Raw genomic sequence first — 25,082 nt, forward strand, 5'->3', positions numbered from 1 at the left:
GTAAACTTTCAAATAAAATGTTGTGGTTGGGAGTGGAAGTAAGAAGCAAATTTGGATCCAGGAGGCCTCTGGATCATACACCTTCCTATGTAAAGAGACAAGGAGACCACTCAGAAATCTTAAAGTTGTATATTTGTTCACTTGGATGAAGATCCCTTGGTAATCTCACCTTTGGCAAGTTAGCCAGTGACATACAGTAGCGATACAGTAGCAATAACAAGACGAATTGCAATGCCAATACCACGGACTCCTTTTGCCACCTCAAGTCTATGTACCTGATCACAGTAGGAGCATTTTTATTTATTTATTTTTAAGGTATAGCCAATTTTCTAAAAGCCCCAAACAAATCATTGTGCCAATCTTTATTGCTGTCTTTCCTCCTCCCCCTCCTACCCCTTTTTTGGTCTAGGTGTTTGGCATGCCTAATGGCATATTATGTGTCTTAACTTAGACTAAATTAGGAAGTTGTCTTCCATTTACTTTGTTCTGGGTTATTCAGGATGTTTGGAATTTATGAAGATGCTCCCCAGAGTTAGGGATACGTTAGCATTCTGGTGGCAGTGAAGATCAGATGTCCATTTTAGTTATTTATCCTGGCATGGTCACTGAAAAGGAGTGGTGGTCAATAGAGCATCCCTTGAGCTGTAGTAGGAAAAGAGTCTGTGAAAGATAAAGCTGGGATTCTGACAGAGGATTTAATCCTGCTTCTTTTTGGAGGATGCAGATAAATAGCCCTTTACAATCTTTGTCCTAAGGGTTCTGATCTTAAGTTTTAAGCATAGAAGACCATTTGTTTTCCATTGTCTGAGGAGATAGGACATTCTCTGTCCAGCTTCAGCTTTCTGGAGGCTTCCCCAAAGAGACCCTGATGGTAGGCTCTCTTTTGTTGCTTTGTCAGAATCCATCCTTTACAACTTGTGGTGGTAGGGAAAGTAGGTCACTATGTACTCCTGATCCCTGATTTTCAGTGTCTGAACTGCCCTGTTAGCTACCTGGCTGTGACAAGTCCTCGTAGACCTCCTTCTGGCTCCTCCAGGAGTAAGGGTCAGTGACTTTCAGAGAGCCAAGAGCAGTAGACATCTGAGTAAACTTCTCAGTCATGAACTCTGCATGTGCTTGGGAGAGTAGCTATTAGCAGACCATGTTCTTTCCAACTGTGCCCCATAATACAGAGACTGATTTTCTACAACTGGGAGTCAAGATATTCTAAATAATAGTCTTCCTTAAGAGACCAAATTACTTTAGACCCTACATACCTTGGAATCAGAGACATACCCCATTTGAAATGACTCTTAAAAGAGAAGTAGGGTGACTTCAAATGGAGGACCACCTCACTCTTCCTAAGTATGTGGGTTTTGTTTTTTTGTATTGTTCAAAGGGTAGTCCGCAGAATGCAGTTAGCAAGCAGGTAGCACATGTCTGCCACCAGTATGCATTTGTAGCAGCCATCCAAAGATCTTGGTTTTTAATGGAAGTAGACAACATCTTTACTTCAGATTCTTTCCTGCTGACTCTTGAATGAAATACAGTAGGATCTTTTCAAAGAGCAAACTAAAGGAAATATTTTTCTGTCAAATCATTTATACTGAAAAGTTTCAACAGTACCTGATTAAGTTTCCATTTCTTCAGTTTTATGTTTGAGTTTTAATAGAACAGCACTACTTTGATTTTTTTTTTTTTTGCCTTGCTTGCTGAAACAGAAATGTATGTTTGTGTTTGTTTTTAAAGTTTGGTTAGTAGTAATTTCTTTGAATAAAGTTTTTGAGCAGAATGCCTAACTGGTTTTAGGGAAATGTTTTTGGTATCTTTGGCTTTGTGTTAGTTATGTGTATGGTTTGTTCTGACTGTGCTGTGTGTTCACTTTAGTATTTTTTGCCATTTTTTCCATTTTATTAGCGTCATGCCCTATCACTTTTCCCCTCATTGATTTCAAAACAATGCATCTGCAGAGAGATGGGGAGGGTAAGTATGGTTCGCCATAGTTTAGCTTTTTGCCTTTTTATGGTTCACTTTGTTTGCCTTTTTATTAGCCCTTCTCCTGCTGTCCCCATATATTAGGAAAACTATTCTGGGTTAAAGATGATACCCAGAAAATATTGTTTTTGTTAGTTCCTTCTTTTCTTAAAACAGGAGATTTCTCATAAAATGTTTATTACCAGTTACTTATTTTCTGGGAAGCAGGTACAAGGGTTGTTTTGAAAATCACTTTATTGCTGGGTTTATTATGGGATTGCACGCTTAGTACTCAATTTTTAGTTATCAGATTGATCTGGGCTTTAAAAACTAAATTAATTATGTTATTACCCTGAAAAAAAGTAATGCTTTAAATTGCTAATGCATAAAGTTAAACTAAATTAGTAGCAATGCGTAGGTATTGTGTGAAGAAAAAGAAAACATCATTCTTGATTTCTGACACTGTCAAGCCATTTTTGCATCCAGAAATACTTAACTATTTTTTGCTATTAAAAGCCACAGTATCAACGTTTTACGCTGTAGTTATAAAGTTAACGTGTAGATGGAAAAGTCCCAATCCCCACCCTGAATCCAGTGATACTTGAAGATAATTTTGTATTTGGAGTATATTTGTGGATTGTGTGTTTATCTATATGTGTTCTGTATGTAATCAAACCTTATTTGTGCAAAGACATCATATATCTTAACATGACTTCATTTGAGAACATACAGGATAACTCCAATAAAATAGATGTGCTTAAGAGGGAGTAGTGCTTTTAAATTTTGTCTTGGTCATACTTTGGGGTGTTTAATTATTAAAATATGTATTATACACAGGAATCCTGTAGCAGAAAATAATCACCACAGTTTAATGTTAGAGGCCAGGTACTGTCAGGTGAGTTAGCTGCTTTTGTTTGGGAAGGTTAGAATTCTTTTGGAGTCCAAGAACTCCATTTGGTAAGTGTTCTGAATAGCATGGGGAATAGCTTCCAGTTCTTAACACAGTAATTTTACAGTGAGGGATGATTTATTCACCTGGCAGCATTTGGCTAAGTTAAATTCCTAACTGATGACTGTTAAGTGTTTACTGTTTCTAAAAGAAGACTTTTCCCTACTTGAAAAATAACATTTTAATTTTAAAGAGCTTGACAGTGTCCCTTCTTACTTTGTGACTGGGTTCAGAAATTTAAAGTGTAACTCCTTATGTGAAATTAGAACTCTGAGCTGAAAAATGAAGCTCAGACAATTTTAAACTATATTAGGCTTTATGAAGACCCTAGTAACCCATAATTATTATATGAACCACTACATAATGATAAAGGTTTAAAGAACATATAGCTGATATTGCGTGACTTTTTTTCCATGTGAAACCAAGAGACCCATGGTACTATTCTTTGTGTTTGTTTTGCAGAGCCATTTCCTGCTTTTAAGTCTTGGCAGGAAGACTCTGAGTCTGGAGAAGCTCAACTCTCTCCACAAGCTGGAAGAATGAATCATCATCCTCTGGAAGAGGACTGTCCTCCAGTATTATCACACCGGAGTTTAGATTTTGGGCAAAGCCAGCGTTTCCTACATGATCCAGAAACATTGGATTCCTCATCGAAAGCACTTTCTTTTGCTAGGTATATGACTTTTATGTTCTTATGGGAGGTGAATCCTATCACATACCCAGGTCCTTTGAGAGATTTTAATCCTCCAGACCTGCAGTTGAGAGCTTTCTCCCCTATTTCATGAAGCATGCTTTTGTAATTTTTTATTTTGGCTGCCCCTAAATTCTGAGTTCACTGAGGTATTTTGGGGGCTTGCTGTCCAATAAGAAATCTTTCCATGGTGTTTTTATTCACTTGTGACTGAAATATAGAACTCTGGAAGGGAAGCTGCAAGTGGAGCTCACCAATCCTAGATGTTTTTATCATCAAAACTTAAAATTGATCCTGAAAGTTAGAACCTTTCCTTTGCAGTTTGAACACCAAAAGAGCTCTGAGCTGCTAGATGTCTTTGTTTCTCTTCTGCCTTTGCCCAAACAACTTTTGAATGATTCCCAATTGTTTTCATTGCTACTTGTGTTAGCTAATTTTGTGGTCTCTAACATAGTTTAAGTTTCTTTTTACTACCTGTCCTTTAGTGTTAGGGACTTAATTTCACTTTAAAAATATACTTCTTGGTAATAGTATCATGTTTTATCAGGATAATAAGAGAGATGGTGTCGATAACTTAAAGATTTAACTAACAGTATTTGCCTCTTGTTTTAATTCAGGACTCGAAGATCATCTTTTAGTTCAAAAGATGAAAAAAGAGAAGACAGAACACCATACCACTTAGTCAAGAAACTTCAGAAAAAAATCAGACAATTTGAGGAACAGTTTGAAAGGGAAAGAAATAGCAAGGTAAGTTTGTAGCATTGTCCACTGTGAGGTAGATCTGTTGGAACTTGGAGACTAATGCTCTCCAAGAAAGTCCTCCATCTCTTTCCTGCGAGAGAGAACGAATCTAAGATGCCCAGAGAAATAGTGATCATGTAGATCTGAGATTATATAGGTCCTTAGCCTTCTGATTCCAGACCAGTATTCTTGCCATTGCACCATTGCATTTTTATATTTCTATTGGAAAACAGCTTGTAGAATTCTTAAAGCAAATACTTTACATTGACAAATCACGTTAATGCTGTGCTCTCTGAAAAACCACAGGTAGCCAGGGGATGTGGGGGTGGAGGGATGAGATATTTAATAATTAGAACATGTGAAGTGGAAAAAGCCCTATACTTGGAGTCGGAAGACCCATATTCAAATCTGGCTTCTGCCAGTTGATAGACCCTCCTCCAAGAGAGCTTTACTTAATATCTTGCCCTGTCTACTTAAAGTAAGATGAAATGAGGATTGAGTGAAATCTCTGCCAGGAGAACTATAAAATACTATCTGGGCATAAATTAAAATAACCATTGGGACTTCCTGGCGGTCCAGTTGTTAAGACTCCACGCTTCCACTGCAGTGGGCATAGGTTCAATCCCTGGTCGGGGAACTAAGATCCTGCATGCCGTGCGGCATGGCAAAAAAAACAAAAAACAAAAACCATTGCTTACCTACAAAGGTTTAAATGGATTCTTTTTCTTTTTTTAGAATTTCATATCTTAATTTTATTGATGTGTTAACAAATCTCTTAAAATACTATCTTTATGAAAGAACAGCGTCTATCTATGAGTAGATTTATAGTGGTAGAGTTGTTTTAGGTTGGATCATCTGGGAAACATTCTGAGACAGAGATTTCAGTGCATGCGATTTCCAAGAGAGTGTTTAGGGAGAATCGCAGCTGTAAGGAGTGAGGCCAGCATGGTTTAGTAGAGGAGGTTCCACGGGGTCTCAAGCTAGGATGGCTGCTCAGGATTGACCTGAATTGAGATGAGGGCGCCAGGCCTTTTTAATCCCACATAACCAGTCATGGATGCTGGCTGCTCTGGAGGAGGGGTTGTAACCTTGGGCCAGGCAGCTCCTTTGGGCAAAGGCAATTATCAGAGAGGGACTTAGCGCAGGTAGGGGGTTGATGAGTGCCTAATCAGTGATTCTGTTTTCTTAATTTTCAGCCCTCCTACAGTGATATAGCAGCCAATCCAAAGGTATTAAAATGGATGACAGAGCTCACCAAACTGCGAAAGCAAATCAAAGGTATAAAATGTGCCATTTTTCTAATATAATTGCATTTTAAAATATTCTTTATAATAATATCTGAGAATTATAGTTATAATTTTTGATAATTTTAAATCTTGGACACTATCTGGCAAAATAAAAGTTCTCTTGTTCTTTTAGTAGTTATGGTCAAAGTTGCAATACTATATTACATTCTTCCAAATGTCTTTCATGTGTTTTTATTAGTAATAGTCTTTTGAAGGGTACCCTAGATTATATATTCACAGGTGGTATTGTATTATGAAGTTTATATGAAACATATTTCAAATATTAAGCAGTTTTGGGTTTGGGTAGGTATTAAGAATTTTTGGTGGGTATTTCATCCAAGGCTAAGAATAATCATCAGCCTTTTATACTACAAAGACTAAATTGTAAGTCGTCTTGAATCAAAAACTAGGTCGTGTGTTACTGGGTGTCAGTCCAGTATAGCACCTGCTAAGGTTTATTTCCTTTGTGGCTGTTCAGTGAACATGCTTTTTAATAATTGTTAATACCTAAAAAATTATCTGTACCAAGTGTGGGTTTGTAATCTGGAGCATCACATTTTGGTTTATTCATTTGAATTTATTCAACAGAAATTTTAGTGTCTGTAAATACCAAGTACTTGAAGACATCTGAGGTTGTAGCAGTGAACAAGACAAACAGGGTCCCTATTGTCATTGAGTTTATTTACATTCTTATGGTTAAATAAGTTCTCCTACTTCTTTAGAATTTTCCCTTAAAATTCTGTCAAAAATTTCCTCGTGTAACACCAGTTTCCAACCATCAGTGAGAATCACTACCTTGAATGTATTACTAATGAGTGTCGTTAAATTATTAGCCTCCTAACTAATTTCCCAATTTTCTTCCACTCTTACTGTCCTACAGTGCCTTCTCTGCATAGCAGCCAAAATTATCTTTTATAAAAACTATGTTACTATCTTGTCCATAGCTCTTCAGTGGACTTCCCTTTCCACTTAGAATAAAGTCCAAACCCCTTACCCAGGCTTTCAAGGCCCTTTATACTCTGCCCTTTGCCCATTTTATCACTTTTCCTCATTTTCTGTCCCTTAAATATGTCATGATTTAGGGACCTTGCCCTGGCTATTGCCTCAACTGGGGAGAAATGTTCTTCCCCTAAATCTTCTATGCTAGGTTAGCTCCTTTTAAATCCATGTTCAACTAGGACGTTACCATCTCAGAAAGGCCTTCTTTGTCAATTCCATCCAAAGGAGTTGCTCTTCCAAAAAGCACACTTCTTTAACATTGTGACATCATTCTACTTTATCTTCTTTATAGCACTTAGCAATCATTGAAATTATTTTGTTTATTAATCTGATTACTTAGTTTTTGTTTTTTTACTTCCTGAATACATGCTCCATGACAACGGAGACCATGTTTGTTTGTTTACTACTGTATGCTCATCAGAGCATCACTTTAGTCGGCTTTCTATGAATATTGGTTGAAAACCATATAATTCTCTCAGTGTATATATATAATTTAAATATTTCATGTGACTTTGAAATATCTGAGCCTGTGTGTTGTTGATGTATACTTTGCTTTTGCATCTCTTGCACCTTTTTTGACCTAACTTCATTTTAGCTAAAATCAGTATTACTGATCTACCCTCTTGGTTCTGAAATGTAGATGCAAAACACAAAACCTCTGATGGAGAGTTTGTACCTCAGACACGTCCACGTAGTAACACTCTTCCAAAAAGCTTTGGCTCGTCTCTAGACCATGAAGATGAAGAGAATGAAGATGAATCCCGGGTCATTCAGAAGGAGAAGAAGCCATCTAAGGAAGCAACACTTGAACTTATTCTGAAAAGACTGAAAGAAAAACGTGTTGAGAGGTGTCTTCCAGAAGATATCAAAGTAATCTTGAGCTATGGTTTTTGCCCAGACTAGCCTTTAGAATACCTGAAATAAAATAATTACAATAGTGGCATAAAGATGTCTAGGTAGTCTGCTGGCCTCAGTTTACTCTCCAGGTTTGTAGTTATAGAAGCATGTTTTTATCAGCACAACAGAAGTGCTTGAGTCGAAATAATAAAACTAAAAAAACTAGAATGTGGTCTGTTCACTTATATTGGAGGCAGTTAGCAAGATGAGTGTGTTAAGAGCACGAAATATACCAGAGTTTCAATCTTGGCCTTGTGTCTTAGTAGTTGTATGTATTAAATTCTTAGCTTATGCCAGTTCCTGACTGGTTATATTATATGCATTCTGCCGCTGAGTCCCTTCAACAGCCATGTGACTGCGATTATGTCCATTAAAGTACTAACACAATATGGTTAGGAGGACTAATTGAATGCATTTTAATGAAGAACCATTACTTAGTATAGCCTATGCCTAGGGCAGTCCTGGTCAAAGCACTTGGCAACCAAGATCATTTATCAGATGAAATTTGCTGGGAGACTACAGAGGTAGATGGTCTTAGGTGAACTTTTGTCCAGGCAGTGATGAATCCTAATGTGCATTCCTATCTTGACAACAGAGTATACCTCATGATCGAAATATTGGAGTCTTTCTCCCTTCAAACAGAGCTGGATTAGAAATTCTAGTTGCTCCCCTCCCCAGTTTTTCTTTCATTCTTTCTTTCTTTATTTTTGGCTGCATTGGGTCTTCATTGCTACATGCAGGCTTTCTCTAGTTGTGGCAAGTGGGGGCTACTCTTCGTTGCAGTGCACAGGCTTCTCATTGCGGTGGCTTCTCTTGTTGCAGAGCACGGGCTTTAGGCATCTGGGCTTCAGTGGTTGTGGCTCACGGGCTCAGTAGTTGTGGCTCACAGTCTCTAGAGCACAGGCTCAGTAGTTGTGGCACACAGGCTTAGTTGCTCTGCGGCATGTGGGATCTTCCCGGACTAGGGATCGAACCCGTGTCCCCTGCATTGGCAGGCGGATTCTTAACCACTGTGCCACCAGAGAAGTTCCCCCAATTTTTCTTGGTTTTACTTTTATGTTATACCAGCCTCCTCTCCTCCTCAACCCCTTTCCTATAAATGATTTTGATTGGATTAGCTTTATTCAAATTCCTTTTCCTAGGTTTAAGGTACAAGCTTGAGGTTGAAATCACAATGTTTTACAGAGTCTTCACCTGGCTGTCCTCTACTGAACGTACATAATCTAAAATGCTTGTTATAGGAAGTACATATCCACTGAAGTTTTTTTTGTACCTCTAGTTTTCATTCTGATGACAAACAGGGTAATTTTAATTAGTCCTAGGAGTAATTGGAGAGTTTTATTTGGGTTAAAGTGTATTCTGTGGAACATTGGTTCATTGGTATGTTAAAAGGTTGTGCTGTGGAACAAAGGGAGAAGGAGTTATGGGCAAATAAATTTGGGATTCCTGCCTACTACCATTAGAGTACTGAAAGATGGGAGAAGAGTATCTTACTTTCAGTATAAAGAAAGTGCCAGATGAAGGGGAACTGAAGTCATAGAGTAGAAGGCTAGGGTCACAAATTGACATTGTTGAGCTTTTTTCAGGATCTTTCCACTATACTGCTGCCAGATTTTAACAGTTTAGGAGAAACACCAGGTTTAAGACCTGTGCTTGTTGTGTGCCTGTGTTTTGTGTATGTGCCCACACACAACAAAATTATAGTTATAATGCTAATAAAAGATTATGTGCAGGGCTTCCCTGGTGGTGCAGTGGTTGGGAGTCCGCCTGCCGATGCGGGGGGCACGGGTTTGTGTCCCGGTCCGGGGGGATCCCACATGCCGCGGAGCGTCTGGGCCCGTGAGCCGTGGCCGCTGAGCCTGCGCGTCCGGAGCCTGTGCTCTGCAACGGGAGAGGCTGCAGTGGTGAGAGGCCCGCGTACCGCAAAAAAAAAAAAAGATTATGTGCAAAATTAAATAAACTAATAGGCATTTATTTTCTTTATTGTGTGCTGAGTAGGCCCTGTGTAAATGCCTTTACAACATATTAACTCATTTAGTCCTCATTAGAGCTCTGTGAGGTAGGTGAAGTATCCCCATTTACAGATCAGGATGTTGAACAAAAAGAGGCTAAGTAACTTACCCAAGGTACTAAGCTTTGGTATTCATCACTTATTCAGATAAAATATAATAAATCAAACCACCAAAGGCGGTTGGTACCTAGTTTTAGAAGACCAGATTCTCCAAGAGACTGAAAAATGTTGCCTGCAAATCCATAAGCAAAAGATGTGTTCTTATTAACCTAAGCAAGAGTGGTAATGGGCTGCCCTTTCAACCAAATTATTTACATTGTGCTGGGGAAGGGAATGATGCTGCTAATGGAAGGGTTTTTTTGTTTGTTTGTTTTTATTCTAGAAAATGACAAAAGATCATTTGGTAGAAGAGAAAACTTCTCTCCAGAAAAGTCTTCTTTATTATGAAAGTCAACATGGAAGGCCGGTAATGTCTCTCTTGCTGAAAAGATTTGATTTTCTGTCTTCAAGAACATGAATCACTTTTGTGGCCCACATCTTCAGAGCTGTTTCATAGAGCATTGTTTCCTACATTTGGGAGATTGCCTACTTATTTAAAATTACTTTTTAAAAATTGCAGGGAAAGTCATATTGCTCAATGTTTTAGAAATTTTAGATTTCTGATGACTAGGTGATTTCCATTTTTCTTGCTTCAGGTAACCAGGGAAGAAAGGCACATTGTTAAACCTCTTTATGATAGATACAGACTTGTAAAACAGATGCTGACAAGAGCTAGCATCACTCCTGTCCTTGTAAGTAAAACATGCGAATATTTATCTAGTTCATTTTACCAAAACCTACTCTTTAAAAAAAAATTATTATTATGGTGGTATATTAGAGAAATACACAGCCAAGGTAACAAGAATTGTGTATGTAAGGTGAGGTTACTGCTTTAAAAGAATAGGAAGTTAATAATAAATGCCTACTATTACTTCCCAGGCACTCTTATAAGCATTTTTACTTATGATTATGTCATTAAGTCCTGACAAGTTAAGTCACAACAGGTAGAGAGGACGGTAGCCTCATTTCACAGATGATGAACCTGAAACTCAGGAGTGATGTACCCAGGGTTACCTACTTGTAGAATTAAAAACTCATATTTCAGACCCTTGCCTATTTCTTTCCATTTAAATTCATGCCTTTGAAACTACATTACTTTTGTGATGGCCATCATGATGATGTTCACTTAATTGCACAATAATGTAAACTGATTTTTTTTTCAAGTTCATCTTTTTTAACAAAAAAGTCTATTAAAATAATACTTATTCATATATATGTGCATTTTTTTTTAGAAAAAATGAAAACGCAAATGCTTACGTGCATATTAAGTGCTGTCTCCAAATTAACCATTAGATAGTATGGCTCTAGATGTCTCTCAGGCTCAAATAGAAAACAGCATGTGCCCGTTCTGCATCATCTCCTAGGAATTAATTCTCTGGAGCTTATGGTTTGCTTAAGCTTGCAGGCCATTTTTATGTTGATGGCCTCTTGAAATAAGGGTTCCCTTTAGGCTTCGACTCTCTGGCTACTCATTATTAGAATGTTCACAGTGGCCCTCTGAGCACCTTTTATTTAGCCCTTATATAAACATTCTTTTTTAACTGGCTGTTTTTTTAGTTGGCCATCTCTTAACAGTATTTAGATATAATCAGTTTTCTTTGAACAGTGAATCCTGTATAGTTTATATTCTTTTCATACATAAGATAGTTTAATACAGATTTTACCTTTTGATTACAAGGTATTTTTTGTGTGTCACTGACATTTTCATAATTCCATAATAGTATAAATAGTCTTTGAATTTATTTATGAAAACCATCTTAGAATTCCACACATTTGTTTTTAAAAACTGAGTCTATAGGAAGCATTTCTAGATCTTATGGATGCCTAAATATGACTGTCGTAAAGAGAAATTGGGAATCTAAAAATTAAGCCAAGACAATAGGAAAGAATCGTTTTTCCAACAGATGGCGCTAGCAGTTCCTCAAAAGTTTAAACATAGAGTTACCATATGACCTAGCAGTTCTCTTCCTAGGTATATACCCAAGAGAATTGAAAACATGTCCGCACAAAAATCTGTAGACAGGTCTTCAGAGTAGCATTGTTCATAATAGCCAAAGTGTAAAAACAGTCCAGATGTTCAGCCAACTGATAGATAAACATAATGGGGTATATCTGTATAGTGGAATATTATTCAGCCATGCAAAGGGATGAAGTACTGGTACACACTACAACCCGGATAAACCTTAAAAACATTTATGCTAAGTGAAAAAAGCCAGACACAAAAGGCCACATATTGTATGATTCCATTTATATGAAATATCCAGCATAGACCAGCCCATTGAGACAGAAAGTAGATTGTTGTTTGCCATGGGCTGGGGAGAGAGGGCTCATGAGTACAGGGTTTCCTTTTGGGGTGATGAAATGTTCTAGAATCACATAGTGGTGATGGTTGTACAACTTTGTGCATATACTAAAAACCACTAAATTGTACACTTTAAAAGAGTGAATTTTATGGTATATGAATTATATCTTTTTAAAAATATTTATTTATTTATTTATTTATTTATTTATTTAGCTAGCAGTGCTGGTCCTTAGTTGTGGCACACGGGCGGGATCTACGTTGTGGCATGTGGGATCTTCTAGTTGCGGCATGCAGGATCTTTAGTTGCAGCATGCAAACTCTTAGTTGCGGCATGTGGGATCTAGTTCCCTGATCAGAGATCGAACCCGGGCCCCCTGCATTGGGAGCATGGAGTCTTAGCTACTGAACCACCAGGGAAGTACCTATGGTATATGAATTATATCTTAATGAAGCTGTTATTTTTTAAAAAGGAGTATAAAGGGGTCCTCAGACCAAAAAAGTTGACAGCTTGGTTAAAAAGAAAAATGCTCCCAATTAAATAAATAATATGTCACACATTATTATTTAGAATTTTAAAAACATTTATTGAATGAGCTCTTAGAATTACCTAGACATAAATTATCATTTGTCACTCTTATGGATACATAACAAGAAAAAAGCAAAAATAAATTTAGTAAAGAATTCCTAAAAAATTTTAAAGCATATGGTTAGAATTTTGAAAATAAAGTTTTAAGATCTATTAAACTTTAACTGTAATAGTGAAGTGAATCTTCATTGAACGTTTTAAATACTTAAAATGTAACCCACTTATATGTTTATTGTTACAGGGATCTCCATCCACCAAGCGAAGGGGTCAGATGTTACAGCCAATCATAGAAGGAGAAACTGCACATTTTTTTGAAGAAATCAAGGTAATCCTTAAGAGAAATTATTCTCTGATCTTTTTCCTAAAGGAAAAATTGAAATCATGGCATGTTTGATTCTCTGTTTGGATATATTTTTAGGAAGAAGAAGAAGAAGATGGTGTTAGTCTGTCCTCTGAGTTAACTGATATCTTGAAAACTGCTGTACAGGCACAGTCTTCATTGGAAAACTCAGAATCTGATATGGAAGAAAATCAAGAAAAACTGGCTCTAGATCTCCGATTGTCAAGTACTCGAGCAGCTTCTATGTATGTATCCTGGTTTGTGATTTTAGCCTATTCATGTAATAAAATTTATATGCAAAGAAATTCAGTGTTAAATAATTGAGTAAAGAAAAGAAATACACCCATTTTGAAAAGTGTGCTTTACAAATACATGTTGTGATTCACATTTTCTTTATTGAAAATTAGTGTGTTTTAAAAATTAAAAAAAACGGGCTTCCCTGGTGGCGCAGTGGTTGAGAGTCCACCTGCTGATGCAGGGGACACGGGTTTGTGCCCCAGTCTGGGAAGGTCCCACGTGACGCAGAACGGCTGGGCCCATGAGCCATGGCCGCTGAGCCTGTGCATCTGGAGCCTGTGCTCCGCAATGGGAGAGACCACAACAGTGAGAGGTCCGCGTACCGCAAAAAATAAATAAATAAATAAACCTAAAATCCTACGTTTGCTGTATGACAAAGTGCTGGAACCAGCTGAGAGTCGTCTGTTAGTTTGTGCTCTTTGAGCTTCTTTACCTGATGTGGCCTTTGGTTCTAGTTGTTAGCCCTGGCGTCACTTTAGGATCGTGTGGGAAGTTGTTTTGTTTTTGTTTTTGTTTTAAATACTTATGCAGAGCCCTACCAGCAGCTAATCTGATTTAGTCGCTCCAAGGTGAAACCTAAGACATTGGTATATTCTAAAAGCTCCCCAGCTGGCTTGATTTTGCAGCCAGGGTTAGAAACACTGTTAAGAACATAATGAATCAAAAGTGCCCTTTGAAATGTTTTCTTCCCATTTCAATTTTAGGCCCGAATTACTGGAACAACTTTGGAAAGCCAGAGCTGAAAAAAAGAAACTACGTAAAACGTTACGGGAATTTGAAGAAGCATTTTATCAACAAAATGGAAGGTTTGTTGAGCATCACAAAATTGAATCTTCTTTCTTCTTAAACTCCCAAGTGCCCATATGTTGAAATAAAGAAATATATAAGAATAGAAATAAATTGTGCGTATAAGGATGTTAGCATTGAAAATAACGGTAAAAAACATTCCTTTATACTGTGCAGCCCTGCTCTTAATGGAAAGAAAAAGTCAGAGCTGGAGTAAACAACATCTGGCAAAATATTTCAGGATTGTCCTAGAGAATGCTTGGTTGAGTGGCAGTTATTTTATGTTCCTTAATTCAGTATCCTCATCCTTTTGGAAGTGTTTGTGAAACGAGATCTCCTTTTAGAAAGGGTCCCAAATATGAGTGGTATCCTAACTAGTTTGGATTCTTATACTGAGACCATTGCTGCTTAGGCTGCATGTTGGGTCATTCTAGGGCACGTATTTCCAAGGTGTGTATCAGTGTGGCAGTCATGTGGCTCCCCTATAATACAATATGGCAAGTGCCTTTATCTAACTGGGTAATACACAGTTGACCCAGTGGGACTCTTTTAAAAGTAAGAAAAATACATTCTAATTCAGATTGTGGTCAGAAATGAGGATTATTTATCTCAGGCCTCAGAAAAGTTTTTCCATGTTACCAGATGGTCTTACCAAGCCAATAGCTCTATAGTAGTCCCCCCTCTTCAGTTTCTCTTTGCAGTTTCAATTACTCCATGGTTAATTGCGGTCCAGAAATATTAAATGGAAAGTTCTAGAAATAAACAATTCATAAAGTTTAAACTGTGCACTGTCCTGAGTAGTGTGATGAAATCTCGTGCTGGCCCACCCAGGACGTGAAGCATCCCTTTGTCCAGCATATCCTGCCCTTTAGTCAGTTAGTATCCATCTTGTTTGTCAGATCCGTCGTCACAGTATCTCAGTGCTTGTGCTCAAGTAACCCTTACTTTAGTTAATGCCCCAAAGCGCAAGAGTAGTGATGCTAGCAATTCAGATATGCCAAAGAGAAGCCACAGAGTACTTCAGGTGAAAAGGGGAAAGTTCTTTACTCAGTGAGGCTACGAAAAAAATCATGTGCTGAGGTGCTCCGATCTATAATAACGAATCTATCCATGAAATTTTGAAGAAGGAAAAGGAAATTCCTACTAGTTTTGCTGTCATACCTCAAACTGCAGAAGTTATGGCCACAGTGCATGATAAGTGCTTAGTTAGTATGGAAAAGGCTTTAAACTTGTACTGTAAGATGTTTTGAGAGAGCCCGCATTCACATAACTTTTATTACAGAGTATTGTTATAATTATTCTATTTTATTATTAGTTATTGTTAATCTCTTACTGTGTCTAATTTATAAATTAAACTTTATCATAGGTATGTATGTATAGTATATATAGGGTTTGGTTTCAGGCATCCACTGGGGTCTTGGAATGTATCCCCACGGATAAGGAGGGGGACTACTGTGTTTGAGAGTCTTCTACGTAGCTTGGCATATATGGTTAAAAAAAATCTCAAGTGTGTTTTCCAAGTACCTTCTAATTCTTTGTCTTATTGGAAAAAAGCTTTGCTTGTAGTTAGGGTAGTTTGATGCTTTACCTGGTTATTAAACTGAATTGCTTTGGGTCAGTAATATAAAGTGAGAAAAATGATTTTTTCGCTACCACTAAGATGTTATACTTTTACATCTTAATTCACTGAAGCCAGAGTTAAGTAATGTATGGAATGTATGAAATGACTCAGCGTAGCCTCTAGCACTTAGTATACACTCACAGACCTGATAGAGTCTAGTAGCTCATGTTTTATTAAAATATTTGATTATCTGTAGTTACCTGCAATCATCATTGATACTAATATCATCAATTAATCTGTCAATAGAGAAATACATCAAAATTAGAAGTGTTCTAGGAATATTCCATTGGGATGAAGGGAATTCGTCCAATAATCTTCTTTTTTCTTGCAGAACAGTTTTTTATTTGAGTTTGTATTGGGTAATATTCTGTCTCTCATTACGACAACTTCTGGGACTTTATTTTCCAGATGATCTCTAGGTTTTATTTTCTCCCCTAGGAATGCCCAGAAAGAGGATCGTGTTCCAGTGCTTGAGGAGTACAGGGAGTACAAGAAAATTAAAGCCAAGCTTAGGCTTCTTGAAGTTCTTATCAGCAAACAAGATTCTTCAAAATCCATATAAAATATGATCCTTGAAAACATCATAAAATCAGTTGTATTCCCTGAAGCTATCATCATGTGTACTTGGCTGGTACTTAAGTTCATTTTGTCAGGCACTCACAGAGTCTCATTTTGTACTTGCTGGTGGTGCCACTAGAGAAATGATGGGAGGGTAAGTAGACCCTGTCTAGGGAGTGCGATGTTCCATGTTAACCACAGACTGCCCCCTACCTTTAGCAAACATCCACTTTTCTTCATTGTTTTGTACTACAGATACATCGTGTTAGTAGAAGACTAATATTTTATCTTTTCAACTTTAAGAACTTTGGAGATAGAAGCTTTTTGTTATTACCAACTTTATTATTTTGTTTTTCATTACTCAAGAAAATTGAGAGGAAAATCTTCACATTGAATTCTTCTTCAGTTGCCTTTTTCTTACAGAATGACTGAAAATTTGAAAGAAAAGCCTATAAATGTGCACATATGCAACTATGTTCTCTGTTTTCTTAGAAAACCAAAATCAACTGAAATTTCAAGTCCTACTGTGGAACATATTTCTGTTAAATTCCCAAAGTGACACTTTCTCACAGGTAGTATGTTAGCAGAATTTTGCAATTCAGTGGTCACACAGCTCCTGGATGAAGATAACAGCGGGTAGACCAAAAAGTGACCTTGCTTATTAGTATAGTGAAAACACACAGCACACATCACACACAGAACTGAATTAATATCACATGCTGCCTTTGGGACTTAAGTTACTGTTTGTTTCCTCAGTTACAGTTTATCAGTTGGTGATGATGTGATTTGTCTGGATTAGATCCTGCATTTTTTCCCCCTACCCACCTCCAGATAATGTGAGAAAATAGCCATGTCAGTATGTAGGAACTCTGATGGTGCTCAGATTTGTGTGTTCAATCAAATGGGCTTAAATTGGCAAAAGAATCATTATGCCTGAAGTAAATCTATTCTTAACAAGGGCTATACCACTGCATTTTTACATGTACCTTCAAGGGGTTGCATCATTTTTTTTTTCTTTTTTAATCAGCAAAATCCATAAAGAAAACATCCTCTAGAGGGATCACCTTTTGCTCAATCACAAGCTGTTTAAAGCAGCTGGTTATAGGTGTATTGTGGTATGCCCCTTGTCATACACTCTAAGCATATCTTTTTTTCTCTGGCTTTGCATGGCTTTTCTTCAGGTTCTTTCCTGGTATAATTCTGCTAATTATTTTCACAGAATGGTGACTTTATTTGTGCTAACAATATGATAGTCATTAACAGCATATTCTGATCAGGCTTAATCTAAGTGTTCATTTTTTTCCTGGTGCTTTTTTGGATTGATGAGTGTCTCACTTTGTGCCCATGTTTTGCATGCAGTGACTCATGCATGGTTTTCTTAACTAGCTAATATTCATAATTTGTTCCATACAAAAATGGACTTTTGCAGCATCCTTTAATAAGGTGAGGGAAGCATGAACCTCAGACTTCTGGCACTATTACATAGCACATGAAGTAGCTTGATAATAAGTAGCATTTCTAGTACTTCACATTTCTAGTACTTCACATTTCACCTGTGTGTGCAATGCCTTTTTTGGGGGGAGGGAATGTTCCTTGGTAGTGAACGTGTCATTGGGGAATAAAGCACTAAATCCAGCCCTTTTCGTGTGGTTTCCTTTTGATACAGCTAGGTTATTCATAATGTACACCTAGAAACGTGAAATTGAGAACACCAAAAGATGTTATCATTTTGATTTGAATTCATCATGCAGTGTACATTTAGTTAATTTCTTTCAGTCTCCAACAGGAGTATATCCAAACATCTTATTTAATGTGCACTGTATATTGTTTTATATGAATGTTTTATTTTATATACCACATGCAAAAATGTCCATATGCACTATTTAAATGTTTTAAATAATATATTCCTTCTTTATAATGCTAAATCTATATGAGTACCATATTTTTATAAGTCAGTGGCCTGACTGGTTTCATTTTAGAATTAACAGCTGCTTCATGATGTTGGTTATTCACTGTTAATGTTTGGCTGTGAGTAGAATAGATGAAAAGTGGCATGGCAGCACTTATGCTATGTGACAGTATTGTGTGTCATAGTTCAGTAGTAAGTGGTAGAATTAGGCAGTTTGTGATAATTTTACTTTGGTACAAGTAAAAACTGTATATCTATATACAAACAGTATATAGATATATACGACTACAAGTATAATTGCATTGCTGTGTTTGGCACTTCATTGTATAGACTTTTGTAATAAAAGAACTTTAATGTTCTAAGTCATTGTAAATGTTTTTTGTTTTTTTCACTAGATGTTTAAAAAGAAGAAATAAAACCCTCAAGTGTTCCCTTGCCTTAATGTTCTCAGGCTTTGTTTGAATTATCCCAACCAGGGACCATGTGGGGAGACAGCAAGGTTACTAAACCACGTGACTGTCTACAGCTCTAGGGAGTGGTAAGACAAGGAAAGGCCATGTTGTTGATTCTCTTTGGAAATCTAGGGAGAAGATGCAGAGAGAATAGTCAGCATTTCTTGTTGCAGTGAATTATCTTATTAAGAAAACTTGACATGCAGTCTCTAAGAGAAGAGCTTGGCTTAAGGAAGGTGGGTATATTTAACAATTCCTTTATTTGAGTTTTACAGTCCAGGGACTGTTGAGCACAATGTGGAAGTCTATGGTCAAATGATGTTACTTGGGCTAAGAGAACGTATAACATATGGCTCTTCTAGGAGGGCTTATGTAACCTATATTAGAAGAGTTTCCTTCCAATTTCCAAAATGCCAGCCATCCATACAGGGCTTTTGCAACACCCTCATTTACACTTTTCAAACATAACTTCTTATAACCTTGATACTCCTACCTGGCTCTTTTATTTTATGTTTTAAAGGATAGTTTACTTTTAAAGTAGTCGAGGAAGCACTTTTGGGAAACTTCAAATGTGTTACTTTAGAAACTGTCTAGATGAATTTCTAGTTTGAAGATATTAGTGAAATTTCTGTAGGTGGTTGGGAAGTTTGTTCTTCTACACTTTGCCTTTTTCCAGGAGACTTCCAACTGGGAAGAGTGGAGGTGAGATTATTTTACTTGGGGTCTTATATGGTTTTCTAGAATCCTAAGCATTTATTAATTTACCTTTGGCTAGAGAAATTAGAACATGGCACATGATGAGAATACCAACAGTTCTAATACTCTGTGTAGCATTGAGAAAACTATCTTTACTGACTTATTGAACTATTAATTAGAGACCTGCCCTAAGAACTAAAAGCAATATTATTTTATACTTTCCGTTCACATTCCTAGATTTTAATAATAAATCTCATTATAAAAGTCTTCATGTGTACCTGTGTGTGTATACTGTGGAGGCATGTTGTAATACACATGGATTATATATTGGGTCCCATTCCTAGAAATCATTTGATGATTATCATTGACCCTGATGATAGTTTGATGGTAGCTAGTTTTGTGCTTTTAAAATGTACCCCAAATGGGGACAAATTTAGGAAATAATTCAGTACAGGAATAAATCGTTAGAAATGTTCCATGATTGTATCACAGATTCTCACCTCCACTTGCCTCAATATTGTAGAGCTGAAACCTTTCTCATCACTCGGTTTAGTTTTAAACTGACGTAGTGTAATTCTTTCTCCAGCTCCACAGCATATAAAAAGAGGCTAGAGGATAATTTAGAAGGAAGTAGAGAATGAGTCAGTAACATTTTTGTACATAAAGAGACAGCAGGTTATTAACACCTATTGTGAAATACTTTGAGTGGGAAGATAGTATTTTAAGCTCCCAAAATATGCCTAGTATGGCCAGTTATGGATCTAATATTCTAAAGCTGTGTGGAGCACAGTATCTGCTATGCGTGTCAAGTATAAATGGCAGTCTATTATTTAGAGATGTAAGGACAAAAGCAGTTGGTCTTGCTCTCACCTTGCATTTAAACAAATGGAGTTTTGTGCTTTCTGTGTCATTTTAAAGTTGGGTAAAAAATTGGGGAAAAAAAGTGGCATCTTAACAGAATGAGATTCTGGGTTCAGGAAAATTGTGGAATGTCCCCAGTCCCCATATCACGATATCCCATAGCACCTTGGTTAGAACAAATGCTTACTCTCGAAATTCTTGTTGAGTGACAGGCTGGTAGTCATCTTGAATTTCTGTAGAATAATACTTTTTCTCAAGCCTCTCTTTCCATTTTTTCATCTGCTCTGCACTTTGAATCTCCTGTAAAGTTAGAGGAAAAAGCATAAGCTGCAATCTTTAAATTTTTCTCTGTTGCAGGCCCATGGCACACAAGCATCACAGGGTTGAGAATCTTAAACTTTACTCTCCAGGGCTGTGATTTTGAGCCCCACTGGCTTTTTGCCCTGCCTGATTTTTGGGTCTATGCATTAGCAGAGTCACCTCAGAGAACTTGGTGTTAAAACTGTTTAGCAGAGTTAGGGGATTTTTAAATTATGAATATCTTCTTATTCCCTTTTCACTGCCTCTTCCCCTCTGCATCTCCAGCTGATATTCTCCATTCTTCACTTGGCCAAAGCTGGGATGTTCTTTTCTGTACCTCTGTTCTATAATGAAGCAAGTGTACATCAAAGTACGTTTGTGGGTATTATTTGCCCTCCCAGCTGCTTCTCAGCCAGACTCCTAACAATTCCCAATCTCCTCTTCATAATTACTGCATCAATCTGTGTACTCCAATCTGTCCACATACCCCAGAATAAGCTCCTCATACCAGAAGATTCTTGCTGTATCCTTCTCTGATCCTAAAGAGCCCTTTCTGTGCTTTGTGCTCACTACCCACCCATTTTCCTTTTAGTGTCCAGATACCTTTTTCCCAACTTTAGAAAAAATGCTCTGTTATGTTATGGAAAATAGAAACAGCCCTAGAAAAAGAGGGAAAGAAGAGACAGTGCACCCAGATACGATGCAAAGACTTTTCAGTAAATCGGTATGCTATTGCCCTGCTCCAACAGTAATGTTAAGTAGCAAAGTGGATCCCTGTATAAGGGTTCTGATTACCTTCCTCAGAGAGAATGGTGATGCCCAAGTTCATACATTGTTTACCTGATAAATGGATGCTGTTCTGGCCAGAGGAGCTGTGCTATATATCAGAAAGTGTTTGTCTTTAAACCAACATATCCGAAGTAGGAAAGGCTGGTTTTCAATCTTTCTAGTTTTATTTCAGCCACATTACAGCACCTATGTTTTGACATATTTACCAGTACTTATAATGTGATGTTAAAAAAGTGGTGGGCCCCACAAATATTTCTAAATGACCAGGTCTATTAAAATGTGGATGCATTAGTAATATGCATTGAATAGACTGCCTGGTAAACGATGCATCCTTCAAAAAACCCATCTCAACCATCGCTTTTTCTATGAAGCCTTCCTTGACATTCACAGGAAAGTAATACCTTTCCTCATAGAGCAGCAACTATGTGGGGGCATTTGCTCAAGCTCCTAGGTTCTAGTCAACCCACCTCTTCCCTGCAGGTGGTAGCTGCTGCTTATAATTGTTTCTGGATTAATTCAGTGTTCTGCAATGGTTCTTACAGACCTCTCATGCCTCAGAAATGAATTCTGTGAAGTAAACCCCCTCTTTTTGAGCTACCTCGTGTGTTTCTGTTTTTCTGACTGGCCCCTAACTGATGACTGGTTGGTAGCAGAGAAGGTCCAAAGAAACAGACCCTTATAGACAGCGTGCCTCCACCAAGGGACACAACAATTGACTTAAAGTTTGAGACCACCGCCTGGCTATTTGGGATTCCTCAGGCTATCGAACCAGCAGGCTAAGAAGTGATTGAGGTGACTGATCCCAATTACCAAGGGGAAATTGCTGCTGCTACAAAATGGGTTCAGAGAGGGCTCTGTTTGGAACCCAGGGAATTCTCTGAGGGGTGCCTCTTAATACTTCCATGTCTAAAACTCTGTAGTTTAAACATTAAATTCTTAAGGAATTGTGATTCGAGTAGAAAAGGTCTTAACGTCACCCAGAGATGGATACAATTACTCTTGGGACTTTGCTTCTCCACTTTTGGGGAGAGAATAACAGGGCCTCCATTTTCATAGAGGATAGTTCTGTCTTATTAGATGGAAGCTAGAAATAGTTATTGTCATTTTATGGAAGTACAGATGTGTACTAAATAGCCAAAGCGGGTGAATTCAGCTGACCGTTTAGCTAATATCTCTCAACTCAAAATTTGCCCTCCTAAACTCTTATGCTCTTTTATGCTCTTTATGCTGGATCTCAGGCTTTGCAAACCTCATTCCCTAGACTGTCTTGCTACCAGATTTGTTAGGTTCTGCCTCACTGGACGATGGAGGGGAGAAGGTTCTTCTTGTTTTCTTTCTATCAGCATTGCTGATAGAATGGTAGTTGGCTCCAGGCTGCAGTTGTCCAGCTTCTTTTGGCATACCCAGCACCAGCTTCATCATACTCCCTCAGAAGTATCAGGAGCAGGAGGGGTGGGATGAGGGTGACCTCAGAGGTCTGAGCAGCAGCTTCAGGCCCCTTAAGTGTCTTAGGTTCCAATAAACCCACCTTTTGTAACCTTAGCCATGGGAGTGGTAGCATCCTCCTACAGTTATTACTTATGAGTTGCTTCAGTGTTTTTACTTTTTCTATTTTCCAATATCTGTGTAACCAATTCCCTGTAATAAATTTTCTCTGTTTGAAATGTATAGTATGGTTTCCATTTTCCTGACTAGGTCCTCATACATGTAATAAGTATGTCATTTGGTCAGGTGTATGTTTGCCTTTAAGGAATGTTTTAAATTTTTCCATATCTTGGTTTTAAACATTTAAAAATTAGTCCCTGGGCATTTTCCATTTTGTTGCTATTGTAGTTTCTTCTATTATAATTTTTAATGAGCTGGTTGATGTTTGCATATATGACATGACTATGTAAATTATTTTTTCCTACTACTTAATCTCTTTTTGTCATAATTTTTCAGTTCATTGTATACCTGAGAAAGAGAATCATATCTCAAACAGAGGTAGTTTTTACCTCTTCCTTTTCTACTTTTGTACTTCTCATGTATTTCTCTTGCTTAATTCTTTTTTTTTTTTTTTTTTTTTTTTTTTTTGCGGTACATGGGCCTGTCACTGTTGTGGCCTCTCCCGTTGCGGAGCACAGGCTCGGGACGTGCAGGCTCTGCAGCCATGGCTCACGGGCCTAGCCGCTCCGCGGCATGTGGGATCTTCCCGGACCGGGGCACGAACCTGTGTCCCCTGCATCAGCAGGTGGACTCTCAACCACTGCGCCACCAGGGAAGCCCTCTTGCTTAATTCTTTTGTCTGATCTCTCCAATACATCCTTGTCTTGTCCTTGACATGTCCAATGTTTCCCTATTAGATCAGGTGCTAGCTTTGGGGTGAGATAAATTTGTTTTTATCATGTCAAGGAGGAGTCCATTGATTCCTGTTTTGTTTTCCCCCTCAAAGTTGGATGTTGAATCTTATCAAATACCCAGCATCTATGGAAAATAATAGTTTTCCTTTTTTTGATCTATAAATAGAACGGATTATGGTAATTAGTTGATTATACAGTTTTGAATCATCTTCTCATTCTTTGAATAAGCCCTATCTGAATCATGGTATTGTGTTCTGTTGGATTCTGTTTGCTAATATTTAGGATTTTTGCTTCAAGATTTATAAGTGATATTTTGTTTTTTAAAATTAATTAATTAAATTTTGGCTGCATTGGGTCTTCATTGCTGCGCGTGGGTTTTCTCGAGTTGCAGTGAGCGGGGACTGCTCTTTGTTGTGGTGCGCGGGCTTCTCATTGCAGTGGCTTCTCTTGTTGCGGAGCACATGCTCCAGGCACGCTGGCTTCAGTAGTTGTGGCACACAGGCTTCATTGCTCCACAGCATGTGGGATCTTCCCGGACCAGGGATTGAACCCATGTCCCTTCCATTGGCAGGCGGATTCTTAACCACTGCGCCACCAGGAAAGTCCCTATAAGTGATATTTTCTTTTTGTTTTTTTTTTTATTTTTATTGAGGAGGATACAATCTTTACTAGGTTTTAGAATCACTATATAGTGATTCTAAAATTATTTTATAAAAATAATTTGGAAATTTTCAATTTTCTCTTTGCTCTGGAACAGCTCAAATAGCTTGAAATTATTTATTCTTTAAAAATCTGGTAAAATTTCCATATGAAACCATCTGGGCCTGATTTATTTCAGAGGTAGCTCTTTGATGGCTTCATTTCTTCTACAGAATGGATTTGTTTAAGCTTTTAAAAATCTCTTTTGGGCTCAGTTTTGATAAATTTTATTTTCAGTTTATTGAGGTTTTCTTTTTGGCCCAATATATCTATTTTCATGAAGGGGTTTTGAAAAACAGGTGTATCTTCTGGGAGTACAGAGTTTAATACATAATTGTAAGATCACTTCATTCATTATATATATATTTTTAATCCTTTCATTTTTCTTGATCTGTTCTAGTGTATTCTTGTATGTTTTTCCTTTTATAAGTCTAGTAGTCTTTACTTTATGGAAGTTTATGCCATATTATTTGTTGCATAGATAATCATAACTATTAAAATTGATCTTAGCCTTATAAAGTGCCCTTCATCTCATTTAGAACTTTTTTCTAGAATTCTACCTTGACTTATATTTTGTCCTCTGATAACTTTTCCTTGCCTTTTATACCTTGGCTCATGCTTTTATACTTTTCTAAATCACTTTGTTTTAGGTATATATTTTAGGCTATATTGTAGAATTGGGTGTTACTCTGTGATTCAATCTGAAAATATTTTCTTTTTCTTTTTAAGTAAATTAAGCTTATTTGTCTTTACTGATATGTCAGATATATCTGGTCACAGTTATATTGTTTTAAGGTATATTTACAGTCTTCTACCATGTGGCATATTATCAGTTTTCTTTTTTGATTTGGTACTGCTTCCCTTTAAGAATGTATGTATTTTTGTTTTAGTGGTCTGTTTTTATTCACGTATCTTTTTATA

The 25,082-nt window shown here is 37.3% G+C and overlaps 2 protein-coding genes across 11 annotated transcripts in view; one reads left to right on the plus strand and one right to left on the minus strand.

Annotated features, from left to right (window-relative positions):
- The window catches only part of FAM13B (family with sequence similarity 13 member B), an 88,497-nt gene extending 70,035 nt beyond the window's left edge, over positions 1-18,462 (plus strand). For 5 of the 10 annotated variants that reach the window (XM_033409803.2, XM_033409804.2, XM_033409811.2 and 2 more), the window contains 11 exons: positions 1,897-1,962; positions 3,365-3,575; positions 4,211-4,340; positions 5,531-5,612; positions 7,260-7,489; positions 9,910-9,993; positions 10,223-10,318; positions 12,756-12,839; positions 12,933-13,099; positions 13,856-13,957; positions 15,997-18,462. In XM_033409803.2, coding sequence (XP_033265694.1) covers positions 1,897-1,962; positions 3,365-3,575; positions 4,211-4,340; positions 5,531-5,612; positions 7,260-7,489; positions 9,910-9,993; positions 10,223-10,318; positions 12,756-12,839; positions 12,933-13,099; positions 13,856-13,957; positions 15,997-16,120 — 1,376 coding nt within the window. In that variant the 3' untranslated portion in view covers positions 16,121-18,462. The remainder of the gene's footprint in view (positions 1-1,896; positions 1,963-3,364; positions 3,576-4,210; positions 4,341-5,530; positions 5,613-7,259; positions 7,490-9,909; positions 9,994-10,222; positions 10,319-12,755; positions 12,840-12,932; positions 13,100-13,855; positions 13,958-15,996) is intronic. The other 5 variants (XM_033409805.2, XM_004282081.4, XM_033409813.2 and 2 more) reach the window with 3 other exon arrangements.
- Positions 18,463-19,648: 1,186 nt separating this feature from the next.
- The window catches only part of PKD2L2 (polycystin 2 like 2, transient receptor potential cation channel), a 35,223-nt gene continuing 29,789 nt past the window's right edge, over positions 19,649-25,082 (minus strand). Inside the window, exons 13-14 of the mRNA XM_049707868.1 lie at positions 20,222-20,334; positions 19,649-19,781 (exon numbers count right to left, since the gene is read on the minus strand). Of these exons, the coding sequence (XP_049563825.1) occupies positions 19,685-19,781; positions 20,222-20,334 (210 nt within the window). The 3' untranslated portion in view covers positions 19,649-19,684. The remainder of the gene's footprint in view (positions 19,782-20,221; positions 20,335-25,082) is intronic.

The sequence above is a fragment of the Orcinus orca genome, chromosome 3 (assembly GCF_937001465.1).
Source record: "Orcinus orca chromosome 3, mOrcOrc1.1, whole genome shotgun sequence".
Lineage (NCBI taxonomy): Eukaryota > Metazoa > Chordata > Mammalia > Artiodactyla > Delphinidae > Orcinus > Orcinus orca.